The 27,208-nt window shown below is 37.0% G+C and overlaps 1 protein-coding gene across 1 annotated transcript; it reads left to right on the top strand.

Annotated features, from left to right (window-relative positions):
* The first annotated feature begins 3,246 nt into the window (after nt 1–3,246).
* Nucleotides 3,247–13,764, top strand: LOC131949130 (uncharacterized). The gene is made up of 7 exons (XM_059310900.1): nt 3,247–3,284; nt 5,762–5,918; nt 6,052–6,197; nt 7,018–7,061; nt 7,986–8,304; nt 8,834–8,877; nt 9,803–13,764. The coding sequence occupies exons 1-7, from the start codon at nt 3,247–3,249 to the stop codon at nt 10,168–10,170; spliced, it is 1,116 nt and encodes a 371-aa protein (XP_059166883.1). The 3' UTR covers nt 10,171–13,764.
* The last annotated feature ends 13,444 nt before the right edge of the window (nt 13,765–27,208 follow it).

Below are 27,208 nucleotides of genomic sequence, written 5' to 3'. Positions count from 1 at the left end.
AATCCGGCGCTATAATAAGTCTAAAAATATAAAATATAAGTAACTTATAAATCAAATAACACACCAATAAGCATGTATGGCGCTTTTGTAACTAAGAAGGTGTGACCGCGGGGGAGAAAATGAAAAGGATAAAATTGATAGGGAGAGACCGTGCGAGGCAAGAAGAAAGTAAAAGCATAACGACAAGGAACTGAAAGGAGGAAAAAAATAGATGGGTTAAGGAGTATTGAAATATAGATAGAGACTAGATGGTAGCTTTTCCAACCCGCACGCCTACGCCTACGCCTAAGCCTATGCCTGCGACTGTATCTTTACCTGCACCTGCACCTGCACCTTCATCTGCACCTGCACCTATACCCTAACCCTAACCTTAACCCTAACCCTAACCCTAACCCTAACCCTAACCCTAACCCTAACCCTAACCCTAACCCTAACCCTAACCCTAACCCTAACCCTAACCCTAACCCTAACCCTAACCCTAACCCTAAACCTAAACCTAAACCTAAACCTAACCCATTCCCTAAACCTAAACCTAACCCATTCCCTACCCTAACCCATTCCCTAATCCAGACCCTGTAATGCGGTAACGGCCTACTGCAGTTTTTTCTGGACCGAGGGTGGTGGGTGAGGTTGGTTAATATAATAATAGGGTGGGGTGAGTAACTAGGGGTGGATAATCGATTAGGTAATATTTTTTTCCCTCGTGTGGTTGCTAAGAAGGGGTGTGGGATTGTGTGGGTTTTGTTTTGCCGTAAGGTTCATTGTGTCGTGCGAGTAGTCGTACGGTGAGTTATTTCCCTTTACGTACTTCTCTACGCTTAATTCGTTATATTATATCATAACTAATTTTTGTCTATATCATATTTTAAAATAACTTAAAAATGTATGTTGCTCTTTTCTTGTATAGTCTCCTAATGTACATTTAAATCTTCCCACATAAGGAAAGTACGATTATGCTTCTTTTATCTATATATACGACTCGAGGCCTAAAAAAGAATTCAGATCTAGACATTTTATTGTTATGTATCCTTGTACGTTACTTAATAATAATATGGTGTTAACCGGCTTGCTAGTGTCGCCGTCTACCGGCAAGGTTGCGACCCTGCTTTGCCACGTAGATCAGGGGTTCCCAACCCTGTGCCCGCGGGCGCCATGGTGCCCGCTGAACGATTCGTATGTGCCCGCCTCTCACTATTCGACAGAGACAGAATTTTTTTCATGAACATTATTTTAAAATATGATTTATTTTTATTCATTTGTTCCAGTTTTAATTATTATTGTTTTGACTGTCTAGGGTTATTAAATATGTTCGATACTTGTCCCAACTTGTCTAGCGGCGAGCCAGACTGCACTATTTACGTTTTGTAAATGCAATTTGAAAAAAAAAATGCCAAATAATTTTATTATTTTGAACATTTTATTTTATTATTTATTAATACATTATGACTATAAGAAAATAAGAAAATAAGAAAAGAAATTATGGGAAAATGACAAGTTATGAAAGGAGTTTTTGTCAATTCCCAATAATACTTCCAATTGAGAAAGCCACATTTTTGTTTAAATCTTCTGACTTTGCTAGTCAAAAAGCAGGAATTTAAAAATACATTTTAACTTAGTATATATGCTTCGGATGAATGTTTTTTAGGGGTCGGCGTGGTCGAGTCGGTAAAGCTCATGGTTGCTAAACCGAAAAGTCTCGAGTTCGAACCCTCGGGCAGATGAGGCTCGTTAGCTGGGGACAGCCACTCTTCTAGGAGAGACAACTCCAAAAATCAAACAACTGCTGCCTTGTAGCTTGTTCTTGGTTGGGCAAAGGCTATGGAAGCAAATCCAAAAAGAAAAGCAGGCTGAAATCGGAGTCAATGGTCTCAATGGCGCATAACCAGTTGACACGTAACGCTTAATTGTGTTGGAGGCGTGGTCGAGTCGGCAAAAAGCTCATGGTTGATAAATTCTAACAAAGTCTCAAGTTCAAACCCACTGGCAGATAAATCTCGATCCCCTTCAACACTAATAATTAAGAACGAAGAAGAAGAAGAAGAAAGGAGTTTGTCGATTTAAAATAGATGGTGCCCGCCACCCTACCGGTATTTTAGAATGTGCTCTAGAGTAAAAATAAAATACTTAAAAAAACTTTTTAAAAAACCACGTTTTTCTTGTGGACTAAAAAGTAGAAAATAAATTTTCATACATTTGATGACAAAAAACGTGGGTACGTTCACCATCAAAGTTCCCGACCCATCTGCCCGACCCACGTTTTTTGTCATCAAATGTATGAAAATTTATTTTCTACTTTTTAGTCCACAAGAAAAACGTGGTTTTTTAAAAAGTTTTTTTAAGTATTTTATTTTCTCCTTTTTAGTCCGTTGCTACACATGAAAAACGTGGTTTTTAAAAAGTTTTTTATATAGTTTATTTTCTACTTTATCTAATCACTTGATTAAGTATGACTTGACTAAGTGTTTTTAAATATACGGACTAAAAAAATCTTGAGCGACCGATACGCTTTAAAGAGAGAAAGGGTGTAATTTACGTTGCTGGCGTGGAGATCTACTCACGAATCACGTGATCAAATCTCCCATAAACAAACAAATAAACGCGAAGCTGAGTTAAGGAAAAACGTGTTTATGTGTATTTTAGCATGCCCAGCGTACCAACCGTGTCACCGTTAACAATGTGTTATCGTGTCAGTTCTCCTTTTTAGTCCGTTGCTACACATAAAAAACGTGGTTTTTTAAAAAGTTTTTTTTAAGTATTTTATTTTCTCCTTTTTAGTCCGTTGCTACACATGAAAAACGTGGTTTTTAAAAAAGTGTTTATAAATACACGGACTAAAAATCTTGAGCGACCAGGATTCGAACCTGGGTTGTCGCGGCCACAACGCGAAGTACTAACCACTATACGATCACGGCCAGCGCGCTCACATCGATTGGGGCCGAAGTAACTGTGTCAATAGGCCTCAAGTCTTGTCGGTATCTTTAGAAATCATGTCCTCAATTTTATGGTCCTTGGGGCGTAATTAAATTAAGCTAATTACGGTCACTAATTGCTAGTTTTTATGATTGCATCTGAAATTGTTAGGCGAAAGTAGCATGCATGCCAAATTTCAGGTCTCTAGAGCAATCAGAAGTGGGCTAATTTTCGATGTCAATTTTAACAACAAACATCCAAACAAACAAACAAACGCGAAGCTGAGTTAAGAAAAACGTTTTAAAAAGGTTGGGAACCCCTGATCTAGATCTATTGATGGACAAAAAAACGAAAAAAGGAACACATAAACTAATGTAGGTTGCTTAAACTATTTGTTTTATATATATATTCCCGTGCTAAAGTCTATATAAAAATAATGTTAATGTGTCGCTGAAATATTGTAAGATAAAATTAAATTAGATTAGACTTGTTATAAAATAGATTCTAGTGATAATTAATGTTAAAACGTTTTTAACATAACTAACCCTATGACATATCTCAGCCGCCATTGCTATAAATAGCAACATATATGTAGAAGATTGTCTACAAACAAATCATGGCTGACTAGCCTTAAGCTGGACACCGTTAACAAAACACCGTATCCCTTTAGACTTAGAGTGATGTCTTGATGGCAGGTCACATGTAAAATATTAAATTATGTGGGTAATATCTGATAATAATAATTTTACTATTGAAAATATGAAAGATTAACTCAAGGTAAATTCCACACACAACCCGTCATCTTCAATGACGCAACACGAAATGCATCGTCTGATTCAGTAAGTCCAGACTAGAAACCTACTATAATACTGTCCTTTCCTTTAATTGATTTGATTTCATACAAGAAATTTAAAAATGCTATCCTCTTATTATTTATAAGCATACAAAGTTATCTGGTCTTTTTTAGAATAAGTTTAGCTACAGCACATTTTTTTAAAGGGTTGCTTAGTTTTTCGCAGTATTGTTGAGTGACCTACTTAAGAAAATATGGGTCGTAACACACAATAACATTTCAGCATTAGGCAACTTCTACCTGCAACACCCGCATGCGATTGAGGAGTCTAACCACTTGTCGTGTATGCAGTGGCGTAGCCAGGGTCGTCTCAGGGAGGGGGGGGGGTTCCAATTTTTACCCGGGGACAAACTTTCGATTTGCACCCCCCCTCATACTGTATATATATATATACCGAGGGGTCTATGGGGGGGTTATGACCCCCCTAACCCCCCCTGCCTACGCCACTGCGTGTATGTATTCGTCCACGGTATAGGAATTACGTCTCTAGGCTGTGGACGTCTCATTTGGTACCGACTCATCAAACTCATATAAAGAAACACACTCTGACTGCAAGTTTGAGATTACAACACTTTAATTCTTCAAAGAATCACGTGAAAATCAACAGACCTGCAATGTCTCAGGTCCAGACTTTGTATCTCTCCATATCTCACGTTCTACTGACACACTATACTCTGCGCTCAATAATTCTCTGTGACGTTCAATCGTTCTCTATGACGTTCAATCATTCTCTGTGACGTATACACTCAATCTCCCTGTCTCAATCGTCAATCCTTTAGATGTGGCAACTGAGTTCAGAGTTTCTTTCAGGCATCTTTCAGTGGCTACCCCCCCCCCCCTAACGAAATATAATTTACATGGAAAATAAATCCCTCCACCCGACAAAAAAATTTCAAGTCCCCCAGCCCCCTCCGGAGAAAAAGTCTGAAAGAAACGGTGAGTTTCAAAGCTTACATGAATCTCAGTCTTCCAGTGAACGAGATCTCTATCTACTGTGTCTAATTGCTACTTATTATGGTTGATAGGTTGTTCTATGTATCTTTTCGTGTGAGCTAGTGTTTTATTGTTAGCACTTCGCCAGTGAACTCTGTGAATCTACTGACTGTCCCAAATCAGTATGAAGGAAAGGGGCTAGCTTAGATCTAGGAAACCTATCTTGTAAAAAAAGGGCTAGCTTAGATCTAACAACCCTATCTTGTAAAGAAAAGGGCTAGCTTAGATCTAACAACCCTATCTTGTAAAAAAAGGGCTAGCTTAGATCTAACAACCCTATCTTGTAAAAAAAAGGGCTAGCTTAGATCTAACAACCCTATCTTGTAAAAGAAAAGGGCTAGCTTAGATCTAACAACCCTATCTTGTAAAAAAAGGGCTAGCTTAGATCTAGGAAACCTATCTTGTAAAAAAAGGGATAGCTTAGATCTAACAACCCTATCTTGTAAAAAAAGGGCTAGCTTAGATCTAACAACCCTATCTTGTAAAAAAAGGGCTAGCTTAGATCTAACAACCCTATCTTGTAAAAAAAAGGGCTAGCTTAGATCTAACAACCCTATCTTGTAAAAAAAAAGGGCTAGCTTAGATCTAACAACCCTATCTTGTAAAAGAAAAAAGCTTTCCTACGGAAAACTACAAATAGCGAGGTAGTATCTTACATAGCCCTGGATAGATTACAACACATGTAATGATTTGATTAGTAATTAATTAAAGGAAAAAAAATGAATTACAAATGTTATATCATTTCTGTGTCTCTGACTTTTCGTAACGGCGAGGAATCGGCATCTGCAATGGATGATCATTACTGAACAAAGCTAAAGCGTTTAGACCAGGGTTATGGTTCGTGTACGGTTCTGAAAGGGTTGACATACCAACATACCAACGTATCAGTTTCATCCTTTTTAATGTAGATTAACACTAAGAATGAACATGAGCTATACAAATAACATAAAAATAATTTGTAACTTCACGTGCAGCTTTACCTCTGAGTGCACTAATTACTTTCAGAAACAAACTATTTGGTATTGGTAAGAAACCGAATCCTGCCAAACCTTCACCGCAAGCCATGCCAGATTTTTCAGATGGTGTAGCTTCACCAGTGGCCTTCGTGAATCGGGTGTCGGTCATAACAAAAAATATTCCTCAGAATACAGCAACAGACAAGGTATATCTACGTCTTTTTTAATTTAATCAATATCGTTTGTATTACCCCCAATATATTTTTAGAGTCATGTGATAGGAAGCGAGTTCATCGTTTTCTAATGCGCAGCTTCAATCATCAAATATTGTTTTTGCAGTTCAATGTGAATCTGGGGTTGCCTCCTGAAGAACTAGACAGAACCAGTTTTGTGTTGAGCAATGGGACCACCGAATCTATGGGTGACGGGGATAAGTTTGGTCATCGTCTGGAGAACTGCAAGAACAAATTGGTCTCGTCTAGAGGGTAAGATGCAGCAATAAAGTGTTAACGGTTGTAAGATGTGAGATATTAGCTTCTAATAATATTAAGTTTTTAAAAAATCATTCAGTTTTGTTTAACTATCTTCAATCAATTAATTGTTCCTCGACCCTTGTTTGGGTTGTAGAGGTACTGGAGTTCATTTTCTCATAATGTAACGCAATTTTTTCCTCAATCTTCTGCTGCTCTGACTATTTCTGCAACGGATAGCCGAGTCCTATCCTTGATGTCCTTCACCCAATCGTGTCTTTGTCTTCTCCTTCTCTCCTATTTCACTGTTCCCTACATTAAAGTTTTGGATAGGCTGTTAGTTCTTGTGGCTTGCCCATACTAACTCAATTCTCTTGTTTTGAAAATGCTCAGTAGAATCACAAAGGGACCAATTACTTTACTGATCCTTTCATGACCTCTTCATTAGTTACCAGATCTCTTGAAGCCTGCATGGACATCTTCTTTCCAAGGCCCGAATTCTTCTCTGGTGGGGAGGGGGGGGGGGGTCTGTGTTAGTCCATGCCTCGCATCTCTACTCTTTTGAATACCTTCTTAGTCTATAAAACGTGGTAAATATGCGGTTGTATGTGTTTGTCGCATTTAGTCTAAGATTAAAGATTTCCTCAGTTTTGCTACGTCCCTGTCTAAAGCCTGTTCTTCAGCTATGATCTTTTCAGCTTGTGGCTTTAGGCTAACTAATCGACTGTAGGCTACAGGCAGCTTTAAAATAAAATATTCCGACAAAATAAACAATGAACTTTCTAACCATGGCTAAATAAAAGTTTTCAACATGAATCATTCATTGTGCTTTCAGACTACAAACAATTCCTGCGAATATCAAAGAGACATCTGATATTGGTTAGTTTTATTTTTCAGTTTAATTAACCCTTATTATTTTTTTAAGAAATGTACGCTTTTAAATTTTGTTTCAACATTTATAAAACCCAGCATATTTTGTATAAAGGACAGCTTGGTTTATATGCAAAGCATTTGAAACCTCCAATACATATCTGTTAGTCTTTAAATCGGATGGAAAGAAAACTGTTAAGACTGTCCTGAGTCCACCCAACTCAGATGTGCTATTACCAAGGCAAGATTTTGTCATAGTGTTTGTTGATCACAATAGTATAGCTTGAATTGAAGTGAGGTTTTTTTTTACAAAGGACACCAAAAACCCATGCTTTTAACGAGTCATTTCATATCCTTAGCCAGTGTCTTTAAGAATTCACGATCAATACTTCCGATTGAGAAATGCCACATTTTTGTTTAAATCTTCTGATTTTATTAGTCAAAAAGCAGGAGTTTAAAAGCACATTTTAATTTGGTAAATATGCTTCAATGCTTTATCCTTCTTCTTTAATATAAGAAGTCGTTTTATTTTATTGCCATGAAATTTATTTTATAAAACAAATAAATCAATAGCCGGATAACATCATGATGACAGTGTTACCGTGTAACAGATTCGTTTATTTAAAAACGTTTTTTTCCTGTGTTGAATATACTGGTCTATGCAAAAGAGGCCAACATGTATTGCAAAATTTCCCCCTACCCCATCCTAGAAGTAATTAGACAATTATGACAAAGAAAAAAAATATTTTCAATACAAGTAGATATTAACTAATCTATAGTTGATAAGATCTTACTTTCTAATGAAAGCAAACTATATTGTTTAAAATAAGGTATGTGATGATCCATATAATAATGAATTGACATCTCCTGTTATAACACCCATACTCAGTTTAGGCTTGATTGCTTAACACTTTAATTACATCTTTATCTCAGATCAGTGGTTCTTCAATATACCCCTCAACATCGGGGAGGTAAAACTAGAGAGAAAAGTCGCCTGCCTTCTGGTCGAATGTCTTGGTGAAGAGTGGGAGTTCGTCTTCGACCGTCTGGACTTCAACGAAGCAGTGGTCAGCCGCTTGATGGAGAAGTATAAGAACAACAAAAAGCGCATAATCTGCGAGCTGCTCAATATGTGGTACCAGTGGAAGGTCAAGGCCGCTAACTTCCAAGAGCTGGTCAACGAGCTGATACTGCTGCACAAAGCTGGTTCCACCGACATCAATTGGAGAAAGATCAAGGCCGTCATGACCACGTATGTTACCATGAAGAAACGAAATCTCTCTCCTGTCACTGTTCCCTACATTAAACTTTTGGATAGGCTGTTAGTTCTTATGGCTTGCCTATAATAACTGAATTCTCTTGTTTTGAAAATGCTCAGTAGAATCACAAAGGGACCAATCACTTTACTGATCCTTTCATGACCTCTTCATTAGTTACCAGATCTCTAGGAGCCTGCGTAGACATCTCATTTCTAGGGCCCGAGTTCTTCTGGGGTTGGGGGGGGGGGGTCTCTGTTAGTCCATGCCTCGCATCTCTACTCTTTTGAATACCTTCTTAGTCTTTGTAAAAGTGGTAAATATGGGATTGTATGAATTCTTTGCATTTAGTTTAAGCTTGCCTATTCTTCAGCTGTAATTGTTTCAGCTTGTGGCTTTAGGCTAACTAATCGACTGTATTCTACAGGCAGTTCTAAAATAAAATATTCCGACAAAATAAACAATACACTTTCTAAACATGGCTAAATAAGAGTTTTCAACATGAATCATTCTTTGTGCTTTCAGACTACAAACAATTCCTGCATATAGCAAAGAGACACCTGATATTGGTAAGGTTTACTTTTCTGTTTAATTAACCTTTGTTATTTTTTTTTAAAGAAATGCATTCTTCTAAATTTTGTTTCAACATCTATAAATCCCAGCATATCTTGTAATAAGGAGATCTTGGTTTGGATGCAGAGCATTTGAAACCTCAAATATGCATCCGTTCGTCTTTAAATCGGATGGAAAACTAAAGTTTTTAGGACTGTCCTGAGTCTTTCCATCTCGGATGTGCCGACTTTGTCATAGTGTTTGTTTATCACAATAGTATAGTTTGAATTGAAGTGGGTTTATTTCACAATGGACACCAAACCCATGAATTTTAACGAGTCATTTCATAACCTTAGCCGCTGTCTATCAGAATTCACGATCAACACTTCCGATTGAGAAATGCCACATTTTTGTTTAAATCTCCTGATTTTGCTAGTCGAAAAGCAGAAATTTAAAAACACATTTTAATTTGGTAAATATGCTTCGGGTGATTTTTTATCCTTGTTCTTTAATATAAGAAGTTGTTTTATTTTATTGCCATGAAATTTACTCCAAACAACAAATAAATCAGTAGCCGGATACCATCATGCTGACAGTGTTACCGTGAAACAGATTAATTTATTTAAAAAGGTATTTTTACTGTGTGAAATATTCTGGTCTATACAAAAAATGGTCAAAATATATTGCAAAATTTCCCCTACCTCATCGTAGAAGTAATTAGACAATTCTGAACAACAACAAAAAATAGAATTTCAATACAAATAGAAATGAACTAATCTATAACTAATAAGATCTTACTTATCGATCCAATGAAAGCAAACTATATGGTTTAAAATAAGGTATGTGATGATCCATATAATAATGAATTGACCTCTCCTGTTATAACACACATCCTCAGTCTAGGCTTGATTGCTTAACACTTTAATTACATCTTTATCTCAGATCCGTGGTTCTTCAATATACCCCTCAACATCGGGAAGGTACAACTAGAGAGAAAAGTCGCCTGCATTCTGGTCGAATGTCTTGGTGAAGAGTGGGAGTTCGTCTTCGACCGTCTGGACTTCGACGAAACAGTGGTCAGCAAATGGAAGGAGCACTATAAGAACAACAAAAAGCGCACAATCTGCAAGCTGCTCAATAAGTGGTACCAGCGGGAAGTCAAGGCCGCGACCTTCCAAGAGCTGGTCAACCAGCTGATACTGCTGCACATAGCTGGTTCCACCGACATCAATTGGAGAAAGATCAAGGCCGTAATGAACAAGCATGTTGCCAAAAAGAAACAAACGAAAGGAATTTTAGTTGACAAGTAAAGGAATTTTAGTTGACAAGTAAAGGAATTTTATTTGACAAGAAAGAAATTTTAGTTGACAAGTAAAGGAATTTTAGTTCACAAGTTAGGGAATTTTAGTTGACAAGTAAAGGAATTTTAGTTGACAAGTAAAGAAATTTTAGTTGACACGTAAAGGAATTTTAGTTGACAAGTTAGAGAATTTTAGTTGACAAGTAAAGAAATTTTAGTTGAAAGGTAAAGGAATTTTAGTTAGTTGACAAGTAAAGGAACTTTAGTTGACAAGTAAAGGAATTTTAGTTGACAAGTTAGGGAATTTTAGTTGACAAGTAAAGGAATTTTAGTTGACAAGTAAAGGAATTTTAGTTGACAAGTAAAGGAATTTTAGTTGACAAGTAAAGAATATTTAGTTGACAAGTAAATGAATTTTAGTTGACAAGTAAAGGAATTTTAGTTGACAAGTAAAGGAATTTTAGTTGACAAGTAAGAAATTTTAGTTAACAAATAAAGGAATTTTAGTTGACAAGTAAAGGAATTTTAGTTGACAAGTAAAGAAATTTTAGTTGACAAGTAAGAAATTTTAGTCAACAAATAAAGGAATTTTAGTTGACAAGTAAAGGAATTTTAGTTGACAAGTTAGGGAATTTTAGTTGACAAATAAAGACATTTTAGTTGACAAGTAAAGTAATTTTAGTTGACAAGTATATGAATTTTAGTTGACAAGTTAGGGAACTTTAGTTGACAAGTAAAGGAATTTTAGTTGACAAGTAAAGGAATTTTAGTTGACAAGTAAAGGATATTTAGTTGACAAGTAAAGACATTTTAGTTGACAAGTAAAGGGATTTTAGTTGACAAGTTAAGGAATTTTAGTTGACAAGTAAAGGAATTTTAGTTGACAAGTAAAGAAATTTTAGTTGACAAGTAAGAAATTTTAGTTAACAAATAAAGGAATTTTAGTTGACAAGTAAAGGAATTTTAGTGTACGCATGAAGGAATTTTAGTTAACAAGTAAAGGAATTTTAGTTGACAAGTTAGGGAATTTTAGTTGACAAATAAAGGAATTTTAGTTGACAAGTAAAGTAATTTTAGTTGACAGGTATATGAATTTTAGTTGACAAGTTAGGGAACTTTAGTTGACAAGTAAAGGAATTTTAGTTGACAAGTAAAGGAATTTTAGTTGACAAGTAAAGACATTTTAGTTGACAAGTAAAGGAATTTTAGTTGACAAGTAAAGGAATTTTAGTTGAAAAATAAAGGAATTTTAGTTGACAAGTAAAGAAATTTTAGTTGACAAGTAAGAAATTTTAGTTAACAAATAAAGGAATTTTAGTTGACAAGTAAAGGATATTTAGTTGACAAGTAAAGGATATTTAGTTGACAAGTAAAGAAATTTTAGTTGACAAGTAAAGGAATTTTAGTTGACAAGTAAAGGATATTTAGTTGACAAGTAAGAAATTTTAGTTGACAAGTAAAGGAATTTTAGTTGACAAGTAAAGAAATTTTAGTTGACAAGTAAAGGAATTTTAGTTGACAAGTAAAGGAATTTTAGTTAACAAATAAAGGAATTTTAGTTGACAAGTAAAGAAATTTTAGTTGACAAGTAAGAAATTTTAGTTGACAAGTAAAGGAATTTTAGTTGAAAAGTAAAGAAATTTTAGTTGACAAGTAAAGGAATTTTAGTTGACAAGTAAAGTAATTTTAGTTGACAGGTATATGAATTTTAGTTGACAAGTTAGGGAACTTTAGTTGACAAGTAAAGGAATTTTAGTTGACAAGTAAAGGAATTTTAGTTGACAAGTAAAGGATATTTAGTTGACAAGTAAAGGATATTTAGTTGACAAGTAAAGAAATTTTAGTTGACAAGTAAAGGAATTTTAGTTGACAAGTAAAGGATATTTAGTTGACAAGTAAAGACATTTTAGTTGACAAGTAAAGGATATTTAGTTGACAAGTAAGAAATTTTAGTTGACAAGTAAAGGAATTTTAGTTGACAAGTAAAGAAATTTTAGTTGACAAGTAAAGGAATTTTAGTTGACAAGTAAAGGAATTTTAGTTAACAAATAAAGGAATTTTAGTTGACAAGTAAAGAAATTTTAGTTGACAAGTAAGAAATTTTAGTTGACAAGTAAAGGAATTTTAGTTGAAAAGTAAAGAAATTTTAGTTGACAAGTAAAGGAATTTTAGTTGACAAGTTAGGGATATTTAGTTGACAAATTAGGGAATTTTAGTTGACAAGTAAAGGAATTTTAATTGACAAGTAAAGGAATTTTAGTTGACAAGTAAAGGAATTTTAGTGTACGCATAAAGGAATTTTAGTTGACAAGTAAAGGAATTTTAGTTGACAAGTTAGGGAATTTTAGTTGACAAATAAAGGAATTTTAGTTGACAAGTAAAGTAATTTTAGTTGACAAGTATATGAATTTTAGTTGACAAGTTAGGGAACTTTAGTTGACAAGTAAAGGAGTTTTAGTTGACAAGTAAAGGAATTTTAGTTGACAAGTAAAGGATATTTAGTTGACAAGTAAAGACATTTTAGTTGACAAGTAAAGGAATTTTAGTTGACAAATAAAGACATTTTAGTTGACAAGTAAAGGAATTTTAGTTGACAAGTAAAGGATATTTAGTTGACAAGTAAAGGAATTTTAGTTGACAAGTAAAGGAATTTTAGTTGACAAATAAAGACATTTTAGTTGACAAGTAAAGGAATTTTAGTTGACAAGTAAAGGATATTTAGTTGACAAGTAAAGACATTTTAGTTGACAAGTAAAGGAATTTTAGTTGACAAGTAAGAAATTTTAGTTAACAAATAAAGGAATTTTAGTTGACAAGTAAAGGAATTTTAGTTGACAAGTAAAGAAATTTTAGTTGACAAGTAAGAAATTTTAGTCAACAAATAAAGGAATTTTAGTTGACAAGTAAAGGAATTTTAGTTGACAAGTTAGGGAATTTTAGTTGACAAATAAAGGAATTTTAGTTGACAAGTAAAGTAATTTTAGTTGACAAGTATATGAATTTTAGTTGACAAGTTAGGGAACTTTAGTTGACAAGTAAAGGAATTTTAGTTGACAAGTAAAGGAATTTTAGTTGACAAGTAAAGGATATTTAGTTGACAAGTAAAGACATTTTAGTTGACAAGTAAAGGGATTTTAGTTGACAAGTTAAGGAATTTTAGTTGACAAGTAAAGGAATTTTAGTTGACAAGTAAAGAAATTTTAGTTGACAAGTAAGAAATTTTAGTTAACAAATAAAGGAATTTTAGTTGACAAATTAGGGAATTTTAGTTGACAAGTAAAGGAATTTTAATTGACAAGTAAAGGAATTTTAGTTGACAAGATAAGGGAATTTTAGTTGACACATAAGGGAATTTTAGTTGACAAGTAAAGGAATTTTAGTTGACAAGTAAACGAATTTTAGTTGACAAGTAAAGGAATTTTAGTTGACAAGTAAAGGAATGTTAGTTGACAAGTAAAGGAATTTTAGTTGACAAGTAAAGGAATTTTAGTTGACAAGTAAAGGAATTTTAGTTGACAAGTAAAGAAATTTTAGTTGACAAGTAAAGAAATTTTAGTTGACAAGTAAAGAAATTTTAGTTGACAAGTAAATGAATTTTGTCTTTGGCCCCAAAGTGTTGTTTTTCTTTTTTAAATATTTTTAAACTGAAAAGACTGTGAGTTTCGCTGTCATAACCCTTAGAAAACACATTAGAATTGTAAAAGTTTTATTACACATACTTCCAGATCCATGTGTGAAATTTCAACCATTACCTGAAACGCTACTGAAATTATTGGTATTTCTAAAAAAACAGAAATAGGGTAAAGTAAGACTTCTGACATCAAATGACGCTAAAAAAATTAAAAGTAATCCATGCATAAGATCTTTTACTTAGATATGATATTTCGTCTACCAAATTGTCATGAGTTTAGGTTAGAGGTTAAGTAGAATAGAAACAGAGTATAGCTTGATTTGTTAAACAGAACAATGGAAATACAGGAGCTGACCGGTCACGTGGGACGGTCAGCTGACCACTGAATCTACACAGGCTTCTAATAAGCGCAGTTTAACCATTTGTGATGTCGAGTTTGAGAAGTTAAATATTAGTTATGTTCCGTCATGAGCATCTGATATACTTTTTTTAGTCTCTCGTTCGGCAGCTCCGCCAAATGTAAGGGTGGGGTCAGTGGCGTAGCGAGGTCGGGTGTCACCCGGTGCGGCACTTAATGGTGTCACCCCCCAAAGGCGCAACGACCCTTCCCGGGGACAAACTTTCAATTTTCGATTTACACACCCCCCCCCCCTCAAACTTTCGATTTGCACCCCCCCCCCCCCTCTCAAACCTTCGATTTGCACCCCCCCCCCCCTCAAACTTTCGATTTGCACCCCCCACCTCTTAAAAGGCTATTGAACACTCTAATTAATCACTCCATTAAGTGGAATTATCATTTTTCTCTATATATTTTGCTATTTTTTGCCTTGGTGTCACCCCCCTAAATGGTGTCACCCGGTGCGGTCCGCACCCCCCTCGCTACGCCCCTGGGTGGGGTGATAGAAGACGAATATCGGCCTGATATAGTTTTGTGAAATCACCACACATAAGTCCAATTCAAGATTTAATGTTCTTTATTTTACACAAATCAATTATTCTACTTGTATCTATCTTGCCTATACTATATACTGTCTACTACTCATACTACTAACTACACACTCCTATCTAACTGCACACTCCCATGACCATCCCTAACTCACTATCTCCTCTAAATTTTACATCTTTACCCTAGTGCTACCTATCACAATCTCCTGCCGCTAACTGTTACTAACTGCTCCCGACCCACGCTTCGGTGGTTATCAGGTACCCACGGAAATAGAGTGAAGTATCACTTTCGGTAATCAGAAATTGTTCAAACGTTATTACAAACTTGAACATACAATGGTATAATTATAAATAAAATTTAGTCCACCTAACTGAAGTTATACTCTAGTTATACGATTTTGAGCAAACGGGAGTAGAGTACCACTTTCGATGACCGGTAGTCGCTCAAAAGTTTTTAAAAAATTACAAACTTGAAGCATTATATGACATTTTGCCAACCTAACTGAAACGATACACAAATTTATGTTGTTTACAGACAGACGGAAATTTACACACACACATACACAAGCAAACAGACAAACGGACAATATAGGAAAACTAAGCTTTTCCGACTCGAAAGGGGGTGGAGGTAAAACGTCTAGAGTTGTAAAATCTCAATTTAAATATTTTGCACGATTACAACACTTCATCCAAAGACCTACTCCGAATACAAGAAAGTAAAGGTTTTTGTAAGTGTAATACGATGACAATAATGACTATTCTAACCTCTTTTTCAGTTTTAAAAATAAAATTTCGGTACAAACCCAATGTTTCGCAAAAAAAAAATCTTTTACAAAGTAAGCCTGGTAAAACTATTTGAAAGTTTAAAATTTTATTTACTTTCTTTCATTTAAAATGCAACTGTTATAAACCTTTAAAGTAAAATAATCGCTTAAACGCTAAGCAAGTAAAATACCGAATATTATTAAAACAGTAAGGTTTTTTTGTTTTCCCTTTTTTAATCTATTACAGTAGCGTCGGATTAAGTGGGTGGGGGGGGGGGGGGGGGTGGGGGAGCTGAGAGAACAGCAGCCAGGGACCACCTCCCCCCTCGGTTTTATAGGGCCTCCAATAAATATCAAATGTATTTTTCTCCAACGCTTATGTTTCTGTTAGATAAAAGATCGTTTGAATGTTTAAATTAAATCTATATTATTTATCCATTACACGTCAAGCAAAGATGAGTTGTTCAACATAAAATACTTTAAAAAGCCCCACCCCCTCCCCTCAGTCTCTAGTGTTAACAGCTGCTGTCGTAGCTGCTGCTCCGACACTGATTACCTAAATTGACTTCCTCTAAATAAATAATAGAACTGTTATTTCATGCATACATATAGGTGATCAAAAAATACTAAATCATATCAAATCAGTCTAGAAAAATATGATTTACTCCGAAAACTGTGTTAACAACTCATCCGTCTAATCACTAACGAAAAAGAACCAGCTAGCCTAGCCATTGGCTGAAAAATAGAGCGCTATGCCCTAACCTTAACATTATAGAAAAATAGATAAAACATATATTGTTGTTCCTTAGCCTGATATAAACGCACTAGCTCTGCAATTTAAACTACACCTGTCATCGCTTCATGCCAGACAATGTTTGTAGAAAGAGAAATCTCCTTAAAATAATAAAATAATTGTCGCTGTATTGCAATGAATGTATTATTGATTGACCTCGCTTATAAAACATGGCCAGTGAGTAGATTACTTAATCACAGTCTACGTCATAAGATATGCTAGTGTTAAGTGGACTGATCAAAACACAGTCATAATATAAATGTGACATCTATTGTAAACATGCGCCTTCCATTGGATATAGAGTAGCAGTATTAAGTACTAAAAAATTGTATAGAAAACGTTTAATATCAAGTTTCCATGTAATAATGCAGTAAAAAGGATAAAACAGGTATTTTCTTTAAATATATAGCAATACAATACTATTTAAAGATCTATTTCAAAAGCGTAGGTCACTTCATTATCTATTGGATACCAAGCTTTTCTTCTGAGCTTTTCACTGGGTGTGGTTTTATTCGGTGCGGTGCACACCACTCTCACCTCCGTTGTAACCCTACTGGTATTTTGAAGTTTCAGCGAAACATGTTGTTCGGCCATTTGTTTAAATCCCTAGCTCCAGTTTTTTTTAAAGATCTATTGTATACATTCACTGTCTTAATTTGTTTACATGTTTTTCCCAATTCACAATGTAGTGTTTTGCAATATTAAGAAATAAATGTGTAAACATGCGATTTTCCCTTAAATGAATCAAACTTGAATCATAAAGGCTTGTGATTTTCAGCGATGAAATGATGTGGTTTTTAAGACTTTAATAAATAAGATTTGTGCTTGGCTACAGGCAATGTTACACGTTTTATTGAACAGAGGTTCGCTTATATAATGCCTTTTTTTTACAAATGCACGATCGTATTATAAGCGCGCAGTTACACATTAGATAAAAATATACATTTAAAAAAAAATGATAACTTGAAACAAAACAAAATACATAATATTTACACATTAATATTTCAAGATGATAAAATAATTAGATCGTGGTAGATAATTAGATATGTTATAGTAAAAATAATTTCAACAGGCCTTTCGAAATATAATAAAGGTGCCTACAAATATTTAAACCAGTCCATGTTTTCTATTTAGCACCGACAGATCCGCCTTTAAGGATGGCCATCAGCATCAAGATTCCAGCAACCAGGGCCAGGATTAGGGCCACGATGGCCAAGGCAAAAGAGGACCCAAACTCAATGTTAAAGCTGATATCGTTGACGTAAGCGGCCAAGATGACGACAGCAAGTAGCCATGACACAGCTGAAAAACGTCATTAAATCAATTAATTAATGACCACTTGTGCAACATGATAATTCATTTTTAAGGTTTTTTACTTTCATTAATTTTTATTGGCTTACAGAAATAAGTTTTAAAGTATTCATTTGTTCCTCTGTTTCAATGACCTCGGCATTCAAAAGAAAAATGTGATCAACACTATGCCCAACCGCTCTTTGTTTACCTAACGTGAGTCGTGAAATCAGCCTCGTTTAAAAACGGAATAATCTGCACTGTTTCTCCCCGACTTTTTTTTTCTCCGTGGGGGGGGGGGGGGGCTGATATTTTCGAGGGGAGGGGGCCGGACAATATTTTCGAGGGGGGGGGGGGGTGGCGGACACACTGGTAAAAGTGTATGTTTTCTATATTAATTCCATTTCGTTCGGTGGGGGGGGGGGGGGGGGGGTCTGAGCCGAAGAGATACCTGGAAAAACTCTGATTATCTTCCCCTAATAACCGTTACTAATTCGACCCGGCACTACGATTGTAAACATTTGGCGTGAACAACAGCTCACCAATCTGGTGGGGGTGGTAGCTATATGCTTAGAGAAGAAGGGAGGGGGCGGCTAGGAGCACTTACGTGGTGGTGGTGTCCTCCATGGTTCCCACGTTGAGAGTTATATATATATATAGATTTTCACTTCTCTGTGTTTTCTAAAAACTTTAGCGCTTTTGTCACAAATGTCTATATTTCTATACCTCAGATTTTACTGAAAGTGCCATCGCCTCCCCTTTTAAAGTTATAACATAATATACGACAAAATTCAGGTGAAACCACTCCCGCCTTATAATTACATTTTTATCTAACTCACCATGTTTTTTTGCAACGTTTGCTACACTAAATTGTGGGTGCTCTCTCACCTGAGAAGATTAAAGCCGCGGCAGACGCCAGCCCAACTGTTTTGTTGCCCCTAAACTTGGCGTAAAACATGTACAAGGGGATGAGAAAAAAGCCAGCGTTGAGGGCGATGTACGCGAATACAGCAAAAGCTTGTGCGGCCCCTACTCTCCCTGTGGATTAAAGGATTAAAGGTAGGGATTAAACACTCAATGTCGGTAGCATTATATATATATATATATATATATATATATATATATATATATATATATATATATATATATATATATATATATATATATATATATATATATATAGGTACAAGGGCCTATTAACATACATGCACATGCACATACACATACGCTTACGCATACACATGCGCATGCACATGCACATTGTGAGGGTGGGGGTGAAGAAGATGAAACCCGGTCTTGTATGAGATTTGTGAAATCACCACACACAAGTCCAATTCAAGATGTTCTATAATTCTTTATTTACATAAATCAATTATTCTACTTCTACCTAGTCTATAGGCCTACTCTATACTATCTACTAACACTAGCTAACTACAACTCCTACCTAACTGCAGGCTCCCATGACCATCTTTAACACACTATCTATCTCTTATTCTCTACATATTTACCCTGACGCTACCTATATCTAACTGCTCTCTACTGCTACCTATCACAGTCTGTATACACATACACATGCACATGCACATGCGCATACACGTACACGCACACGTACACGTACACGTACACGTACACGTACACATACACATACACATACACATACACACACACATACACACACACACATACACATACACATATACATACCGCCTAATGTCACACACGAAGAACCGGTGAGCTGCTCACAGTTACGCCAGAGACCAATGGCTATGACGTCGCCTATCACATACCATGATGCTGAACAAAATGCTATCCAGCTAATCCAATAGAAGAAACACTGGGTTAGATTTACGTTGGAGAAAACGTTTGAAAACATTAGAGTACTCAAGCCTTTATTTGACTTAACTGGTTAAGTGCATTTTTTTACAGCTGCCTAACGCATGTATTCTAATGCAAAAAAAACAGGTTACACGTAAAAATAAGTTGGTAGTTGTTTACTTCAAATCATTATATCATCACCGAAAAGCGGGTTGGTGTATTTACGGGCTGGTGTTAGACGGTTGATGTAAGATAGGCTGGTGTATAGACAGGGTGGTCTAAAACAGGTTGGTGGTTAGACACCACCCTTCACACCAACAAACAAACAGCATATTCGATTGGTGTTGGGCGGTTGATGTAAGATAGGTTGGTGTATAGACAGGTTGGTGGGCATAACCACCCTTCACAACGACACCAATAAACAAACAACAACGATTAGGTCAATATAGAAACAATACCGCATCGACACAAAGGGGTCGAAACTTACTTGAAAATTTGAGCAAGAAGTCCGATAACCGCTGCAATCTTTACAAATATGTGAGCCTCCTTTAAACCTTCCCTCACACGGTCCTTCAACAAATCCATGGCGCTTCAGTCTTGGTCTATGACCAAGATGAAAAGTTATTATTTTTAAGGTCAGAATTCGGATAGGGGTCGTCCATAAATGACGCCACACTCGTAGGGGGTGGGGGGGGGGGTCAGTAATTTTGTGACGGTGTGTGATGAGGGTGAGTAGGGGGGGTCAGATGGTGTGACGTCACACTTTTGAGTTATAAAAAAGCAATGTTAGAAAACGAATTTTAGCTGTTTTAGAAAACGGTTTTCAATAAATTGTAATAGAAAATTTATTAAAATACTCTGTTGACAGAGTTTTTGGAAAAATATCGATGTTTTAAGAAAAATTCAACTTCAATCTTGAGGGGAGTTGTAGACTAAGGTGCGACGTCATTTTAGGGGGTCTGGCTTTTTGAGACAATGTGTGACGGAGGGGGGGGTGGAGGTAAATATTGTCCAAAAAAAGCGTGACGTCATTTATGGATGACCCCCATATTAGTGTGGAATAAAAACAAGATTATCATTAGGGAAAACCTTTGTTATATGGTAGTGATAATATAAAACACTATCCCACGGCACTCCCTAAAATATATCAAGTTGGAGATCGCTTGGTTGAGCGAGAGAGCGTATGATTGCTAACTCTAAAAGTACTGAGTTCGAACCCCGGGCAGCTGAAACTCGTTAGTAGAGCGCTGCAAATCATCTACAATAGAATTTTTTTTAAAATCAAACAACTTTTGCTTTTCAAATTGTCCTTGGATGCACAAAAACTATAAGCAAATCAAGAAGAAATAAACCGGTAGTGATCTCCCCTAAACTTTCTCAAATATTCTTATATAAAACAACAGGGGATGGTAACTGGGGATATAGTTATGATTTTTAATCCATTTTAAATACTTAAACTTTTAAAAATAGAATAGAATCTCATAAAAAAAACATTGCGCACCAAGCAAACGCCGAATAAAAACGCGTATAATAGTGCGCAATATTATTAGTACTTTAAAAATTTACATTAGTTTTTTGAGAAATCGGAAGTAGCGTAAATTACTACTTCCAGTCAACGGAAATGACTCAAAATTTAACAGAAGGTAGAGAATTAGATCTTTTACTTACATGTGAAATTTCATTTATCTATCTGAAATAGTACTCAAGTTATAGGCTTTTGAAAAATTCAAAGTAGGAAAAGTACCACTTCCGGTTATCGGAAATCGCTCAAAAGTTGATACGGATCTACGATTTTGATAAAATACTTATATATGAAATTTCATCAACCTAACTGTAACGGTACTCAAGTTATCGTGTTTACACACGGACAGACAGACAGACAGACACACACACACACAGACATACGGACAAGATTGCAAAATTATGTTTTTCCGTATCAGTGAGGTGTAAAACGTCGAGATTTGTAAAAATCTCGATTTTTTTTTTTTTGCACGATTACAATACTTTCTCTATACTACGTATATACGAGAAAGTAAAAAAAGCAAGCTTAAGCCGTAGTCAACGAGTTATATAGCGTATAACACGCGGACAAGTAATACTTACTTGTGTTGTCAATTAATACTTACTTATGTTACTTATGTTGTCAAGTAATAGTTACTTGTGCTGTCAAGTAGTACTTACTTATGTTACTAGTATTGTCAAGTAATACTTACTTATGTTACTTGTTGTGTTCAAGTAATACTTAATTGTGTTGTCAAGTAATACTTACTTTAGTTGTCAAGTAATGCTTACTTGTGTTGTCAAGTAATATTTACTTGAGTTGTCAAGTAATACTTACTTGAGTTGACAAGTAATACTTGTAGTGTCCAGTAATAATTACTTAAGTTGTCAAGTAATACTTACTTGAGCTGTTAAGTAATACTTACTTGTGTTGTCAAGTAATACTTACTTATGTTACTTGAGTTGTCAAGTAATACTTACTTATGTTACTTGTGTTGTCAAGTAATAGTTACTTGTGTTGTCAAGTAATAGTTACTTGTGTTGTCAAGTAATACTTACTTGTGTTGTCAAGTAATACTTACTTGTGTTGTCAAGTAATACTTACTTGAGTTGTCAAGTAATACTTACTTGAGTTGTCAAGTAATACTTGTGTTGGAAGATTCCCTCTTAAATATTACAATCAAGCCTGAAGAAGAAAAAGAAGACATACAAGTTCCACAACGACGTCCTTCTGTCTCTAGCACCGCGACTGGTCTGGAAGATCACGTGGTCCGCAGCACTGGCTGTTTGGTATCTACCGTGACAGGACAGATCACGGCAGAGACGTGACACCACGCCACGTTGCTATATGACTTTTGCAGTGTTCCAATCAAAAGACATTTTTTTTTACTGCTACGAATTTTTTTCTTTTGTTGCCTGATTTGTTTTAATCATATAGATTCAAAAATTTTAAGGACGTAATTAATGCGCCGTTCTTGTGTAAACGAGAAAAATGGCCCGTTGAGGAAGGATACACCGGGCGCTAGGTTGATAGTGCTGTCTCTTTTCTCTAAACTAAAACCAACCCACCCCCCACACACCACCCCCACCCCCCACCCCACCCCCCACCCCCCACACACACCACCCCCTCCACACACCGCCCCCCCCCCCACCCCTCCACCCCCCCCCCCTCTCCACCCCCACCCCCCAAAAAAAACATGTCTACCGTCCAATTCAACGAAATATAATTATATACTTTTTCCAGTGTCCGCCCCCTCCCAGAAAATTCTACCCCCGCCCCCGAAAATTTCAATTACCCCCACCCCTCTCCGGGGAGGAAAAACTCTGAAAGAAACACTGAAACCAACCCACCCCCACCCCCCACCCCCACACCCCCCCACCCCCACACACACACCACCACCCCCCCCCACCCCTCCACACCCCCCCCCCCCCAAAAAAAAAACATGTCTACCGTCCCATTCAACGAAATATAATTATATACTTTTTCCAGTGTCCGCCCCCTCCCAGAAAATTCTACCCCCGCCCCCGAAAATTTCAAGTACCCCCCACACCTCTCCGGGGAGGAAAAAGTCTGAAAGAAACACTGAAACCAACCCCCCCCCACCCCCCCCACACACACCACCCCCCCCCCACCCCTCCACCCCCCCCCCCCCCTCTCCACCCCCACCCCCCAAAAAAAACATGTCTACCGTCCAATTCAACGAAATATAATTATATACTTTTTCCAGTGTCCGCCCCCTCCCAGAAAATTCTACCCCCGCCCCCGAAAATTTCAATTACCCCCACCCCTCTCCGGGGAGGAAAAACTCTGAAAGAAACACTGAAACCAACCCACCCCCACCCCCCACCCCCACACCCCCCACCCCCACACACACACCACCACCCCCCCCACCCCTCCACACCCCCCCCCCCCCAAAAAAAAACATGTCTACCGTCCCATTCAACGAAATATAATTATATACTTTTTCCAGTGTCCGCCCCCTCCCAGAAAATTCTACCCCCGCCCCCGAAAATTTCAAGTACCCCCCACACCTCTCCGGGGAGGAAAAAGTCTGAAAGAAACACTGAAACCAACCCCCCCACCCCCCCCCACACACACCACCCCCCCCGCCCCTCCACCCCCCCCCCCACACACACACCACCCCCCCCCCCCACCCCTCCACCCCCCCCCCCCCCCCCCAAAAAAAAAAACAACATGTCTACCGTCCCATTGCAAGAAAACCACTTTTAAGATTAGACACATTAATTAGGCGGTAATTTTATTATAGAGTATCGATGAGGAAATTTCTTTTGAGTTGGGGAGGGGGGGGGGGGGGGCTCAGACGTTCTTACGCGGGGGTGGGGCTTCGCCCCTACCCGAAGAATTGTATGAAAGAAACTCTTCACGCAAACCACTTAGATTAGACCAAATTGCCTTTGTATTGAATATGTTTACTCGATAATCAATTACGTCATATAACTGTGTGCACTCTCTGGGTTTGAGATTATTTTCTACTCTGTGCGCTAAATGTGTCGACGTCATACTTCGTTTTTCGAATTACTGTGCATGTTTTTAAATTGCTTGTCTTTTCTCTAGAGCGTTCTTGTCAGACAGATAGATAGATAGATAGAGAGACAGCGAAACTATTATTATAGATGTATAGCGGTGTATTAATTATAATTATTTTAACCCGTATTTTGAACCCAGTGTTGCCTCTACCCCAATGTAATAATTAAAAAGATTACAAATCAATTTAACAGACGAGGGTTTGAAAGCTTTTATAACACAATTATATAAAATAAAAATTACAAGTTACTGTTGTAAAGATAACGACAGGCCGGTTGTTCACAGCCAATACCAGCTATATACAGCTAGATTCTAAATACTTTTACAGCACATACAAGCAGTGGCGTAGCGAGGTCGGGTGTCACCCGGTGCGGCACTTAATGGTGTCACACCCCCCCCCCCCCCAGAGGCGTAGCGACCCTTCCCGAGGACAAACTTTCAAATTTTCGATTTGCACCCTCCACCCCCTCGATTTGCACCCCCCCCCCCTAAAACTTTCGATTTGCACCCCCCCCCCCCCCCCTCAAACTTTCGATTTGCATCCCCACCCTCAAACTTTCGATTTGCACACCCCCCTCAAGTTTTTCTCTATATATTTTGCTATTTTTTGCCTTGGTGTCACCCCCCCCCTAAATGGAGTCACCCGGTGCGGTCCGCACCCCCGACCCCCTCCCCCTCGCTATGCCTCTGCATACAAGACATATACAGTTATACTTATTATTTATTTTCACATCTAATACCAGCTATCTATAGCTAGACTCACTATTTTCACAGCCAATACCAGCTATCTAAAGAGAGACTATTTTCTAAGTCATTACTAGCTATCTACAGTTAGACTCACTATTTTCACAGCCAATACCATCTATCTACAGAGAGACTATTTTCACAGCCAATACCAGCTATCTACAGAGAGACTATTTTTACAGCCAATACCAGCATAGAGACGTAGCGACCCATTTCGGCGCCCGAGCGAAATTTTAAAGCCCCCCACCCCCCTTCGCCCAATTCATATGTAGCTATTCACTCTGGCAAAAAGCGCCCCCCTCCCCTTACACACACCAAATATGGAAAGGTCGGGGGCGATTTTTACTCGTTATTGCCCTCTAAATTATTTTTATATTGGTGTTACACATTCATGTAGAAAACAGTTGAATCAGTCCACAAAGCCAAGTATCACCCTTTTTTTTTTTGGACTTCGACTTTTTTCTCTACTTTATTTAACGCCCCTTTAGTATTGGCGCCCGCGGCGGCTGCCCCACTCGCCCTCCCTTGTCTCCGCCACTGGACCATCTACCACATTAAGCCACCACTAAATACTGTCTTTGATTTGACCGCGGCGTTTGTGTTTCATGTCCTGGCACATAGATCTAATGTTGATAGGTTTTGTAAAATTTCTGGGGAAGATAAAACAAAGGGGTTGTTATAGTCGATATAATGGTGCGGCGGTCCTGGTGGTAATGTTCGGGTTACAGGACAAGGGATCTTAGGACAAACTGTCTCAAGGACAAACTGTCTCAAGGACAAATTATCTAAGGACAAGTAGTTTCAAAGATAAAATATCTCAAGCAAAACATCAGGGCAAAAAAAAAAATCAGGGCAAAACATCTTAGGACAAAATATCACAGGCAAAATATATCAGAGCAAAAGATCTCAAGGCAAAGTATCACAGGCAAAATATATCAGAGCAAAAGATCTCAAGGCAAAATATCACAGTCAAAATATATCAGAGCAAAAGATCTCAAAGCAAAATATCACAGTCAAAATATATCAGAGCAAAAGATCTCAAGGCAAAAGTATTTCAGGACAAATTATCTCTGGAACAGATCACAAAGACGAAAATTCTCAGGCAAAAGATCTCAAGACAAAAGATATCAGGTAAAAGATATAAGACTACACATCTCAGGATAAAACATCTCCAGGACAAAAGATCATTGGAAAAAAGATCTCATATACAAATAAACCGGTAGTGATCTCCCCTAAACTTTCTCGAATATTCTTATATAAAACAACAGGGGATGGTAACTGGGGATATAGTTATGATTTTTAATCCATTTTAAATACTTAAACTTTTAAAAATAGAATAGAATCTCATAAAAAAAACATTGCGCACCAAGCAAACGCCGAATAAAAACGCGTATAATAGTGCGCAATATTATTAGTACTTTAAAAATTTACATTAGTTTTTTGAGAAATCGGAAGAAGCGTAAATTACTACTTCCAGTCAACGGAAATTACTCAAAATTTAACAGAAGGTAGAGAATTAGATCTTTTACTTACATGTGAAATTTCATTTATCTATCTGAAATAGTACTCAAGTTATAGGCTTTTGAAAAATTCAAAGTAGGAAAAGTACCACTTCCGGTTATCGGAAATCGCTCAAAAGTTGATACGGATCTACGATTTTGATAAAATACTTATATATGAAATTTCATCAACCTAGCTGTAACGGTACTCAAGTTATCGTGTTTACACACGGACAGACAGACAGACAGACACACACACACACAGACATACGGACAAGATTGCAAAATTATGTTTTTCCGTATCAGTGAGGTGTAAAACGTCGAGATTTGTAAAAATCTCGATTTTTTTTTTTTTGCACGATTACAATACTTTCTCTATACTACGTATATACGAGAAAGTAAAAAGTAATAAATAATTAACGCGTAATTCATTTTTTCAAAAACAGATCTAGGAAAACACTGCACTGAAACAATATTTTTTTTTTACTGTTGTTGCTGTTCAGTGTTACAGTTTGATTCACCCTATTGCTCAAAGGCTAGATCAGGGGTCTCCAAACTTTTCAGTCCGAGGGCCGCATTAACTATCAAATTTCAGTTCGGGGGCCAGTTTCTTCCAGGCATATTTTTTATTTTTCTGGGCAAACTTCCTCATACATCACCAACAAACTATTTTTCATGGGACAAAAAGATCTCCGCGGGCCGGATGAGAGGACTTCGCGGGCAGGCCCGCGGGCCGTAGTTTGGAGACCCCTGGGCTAGATAGATAATCAAGGCGTTGGACTGTCTTTAGATAGGACACACTATTATAATCTCGGTCGGCCTCAGTACAATTTTGCATACGTTTATTTTTTATTATTATCTCCCTTTACAATAGTGTTCAATATTTCGTGAGATTTTCCCAGGAATGAAACTTAATATGACATAACCTGCTAGACAAAACTAGGTCATGTGTGAAGACTAATGCGTGCGGTGTTTGAGAATGTGCTTGAACCTGATCATGTCATAGTATCTTATTGTGTAG

The sequence above is a fragment of the Physella acuta genome, unplaced genomic scaffold (assembly GCF_028476545.2).
Source record: "Physella acuta isolate Inbredline_101_S28 unplaced genomic scaffold, ASM2847654v3 ptg000674l, whole genome shotgun sequence".
Classification (NCBI taxonomy): domain Eukaryota; kingdom Metazoa; phylum Mollusca; class Gastropoda; family Physidae; genus Physella; species Physella acuta.
Note: the sequence above shows the minus strand (reverse complement) of the source record. Positions and strands in the feature narration are given on the sequence as shown.

Excerpts from the sequence above, each read along its gene's own strand:
- LOC131949130 (XM_059310900.1), top strand. The coding sequence starts at position 3,247 with ATGGACAAAAAAACGAAAAAAGGAACACATAAACTAAT. Across the intron at positions 7,062-7,985 it reads CAAAGAGACATCTGATATTG|ATCAGTGGTTCTTCAATATA; the intron begins GTTAGTTTTATT and ends TCTTTATCTCAG. Across the intron at positions 8,305-8,833 it reads ATCAAGGCCGTCATGACCAC|ACTACAAACAATTCCTGCAT; the intron begins GTATGTTACCAT and ends TTGTGCTTTCAG.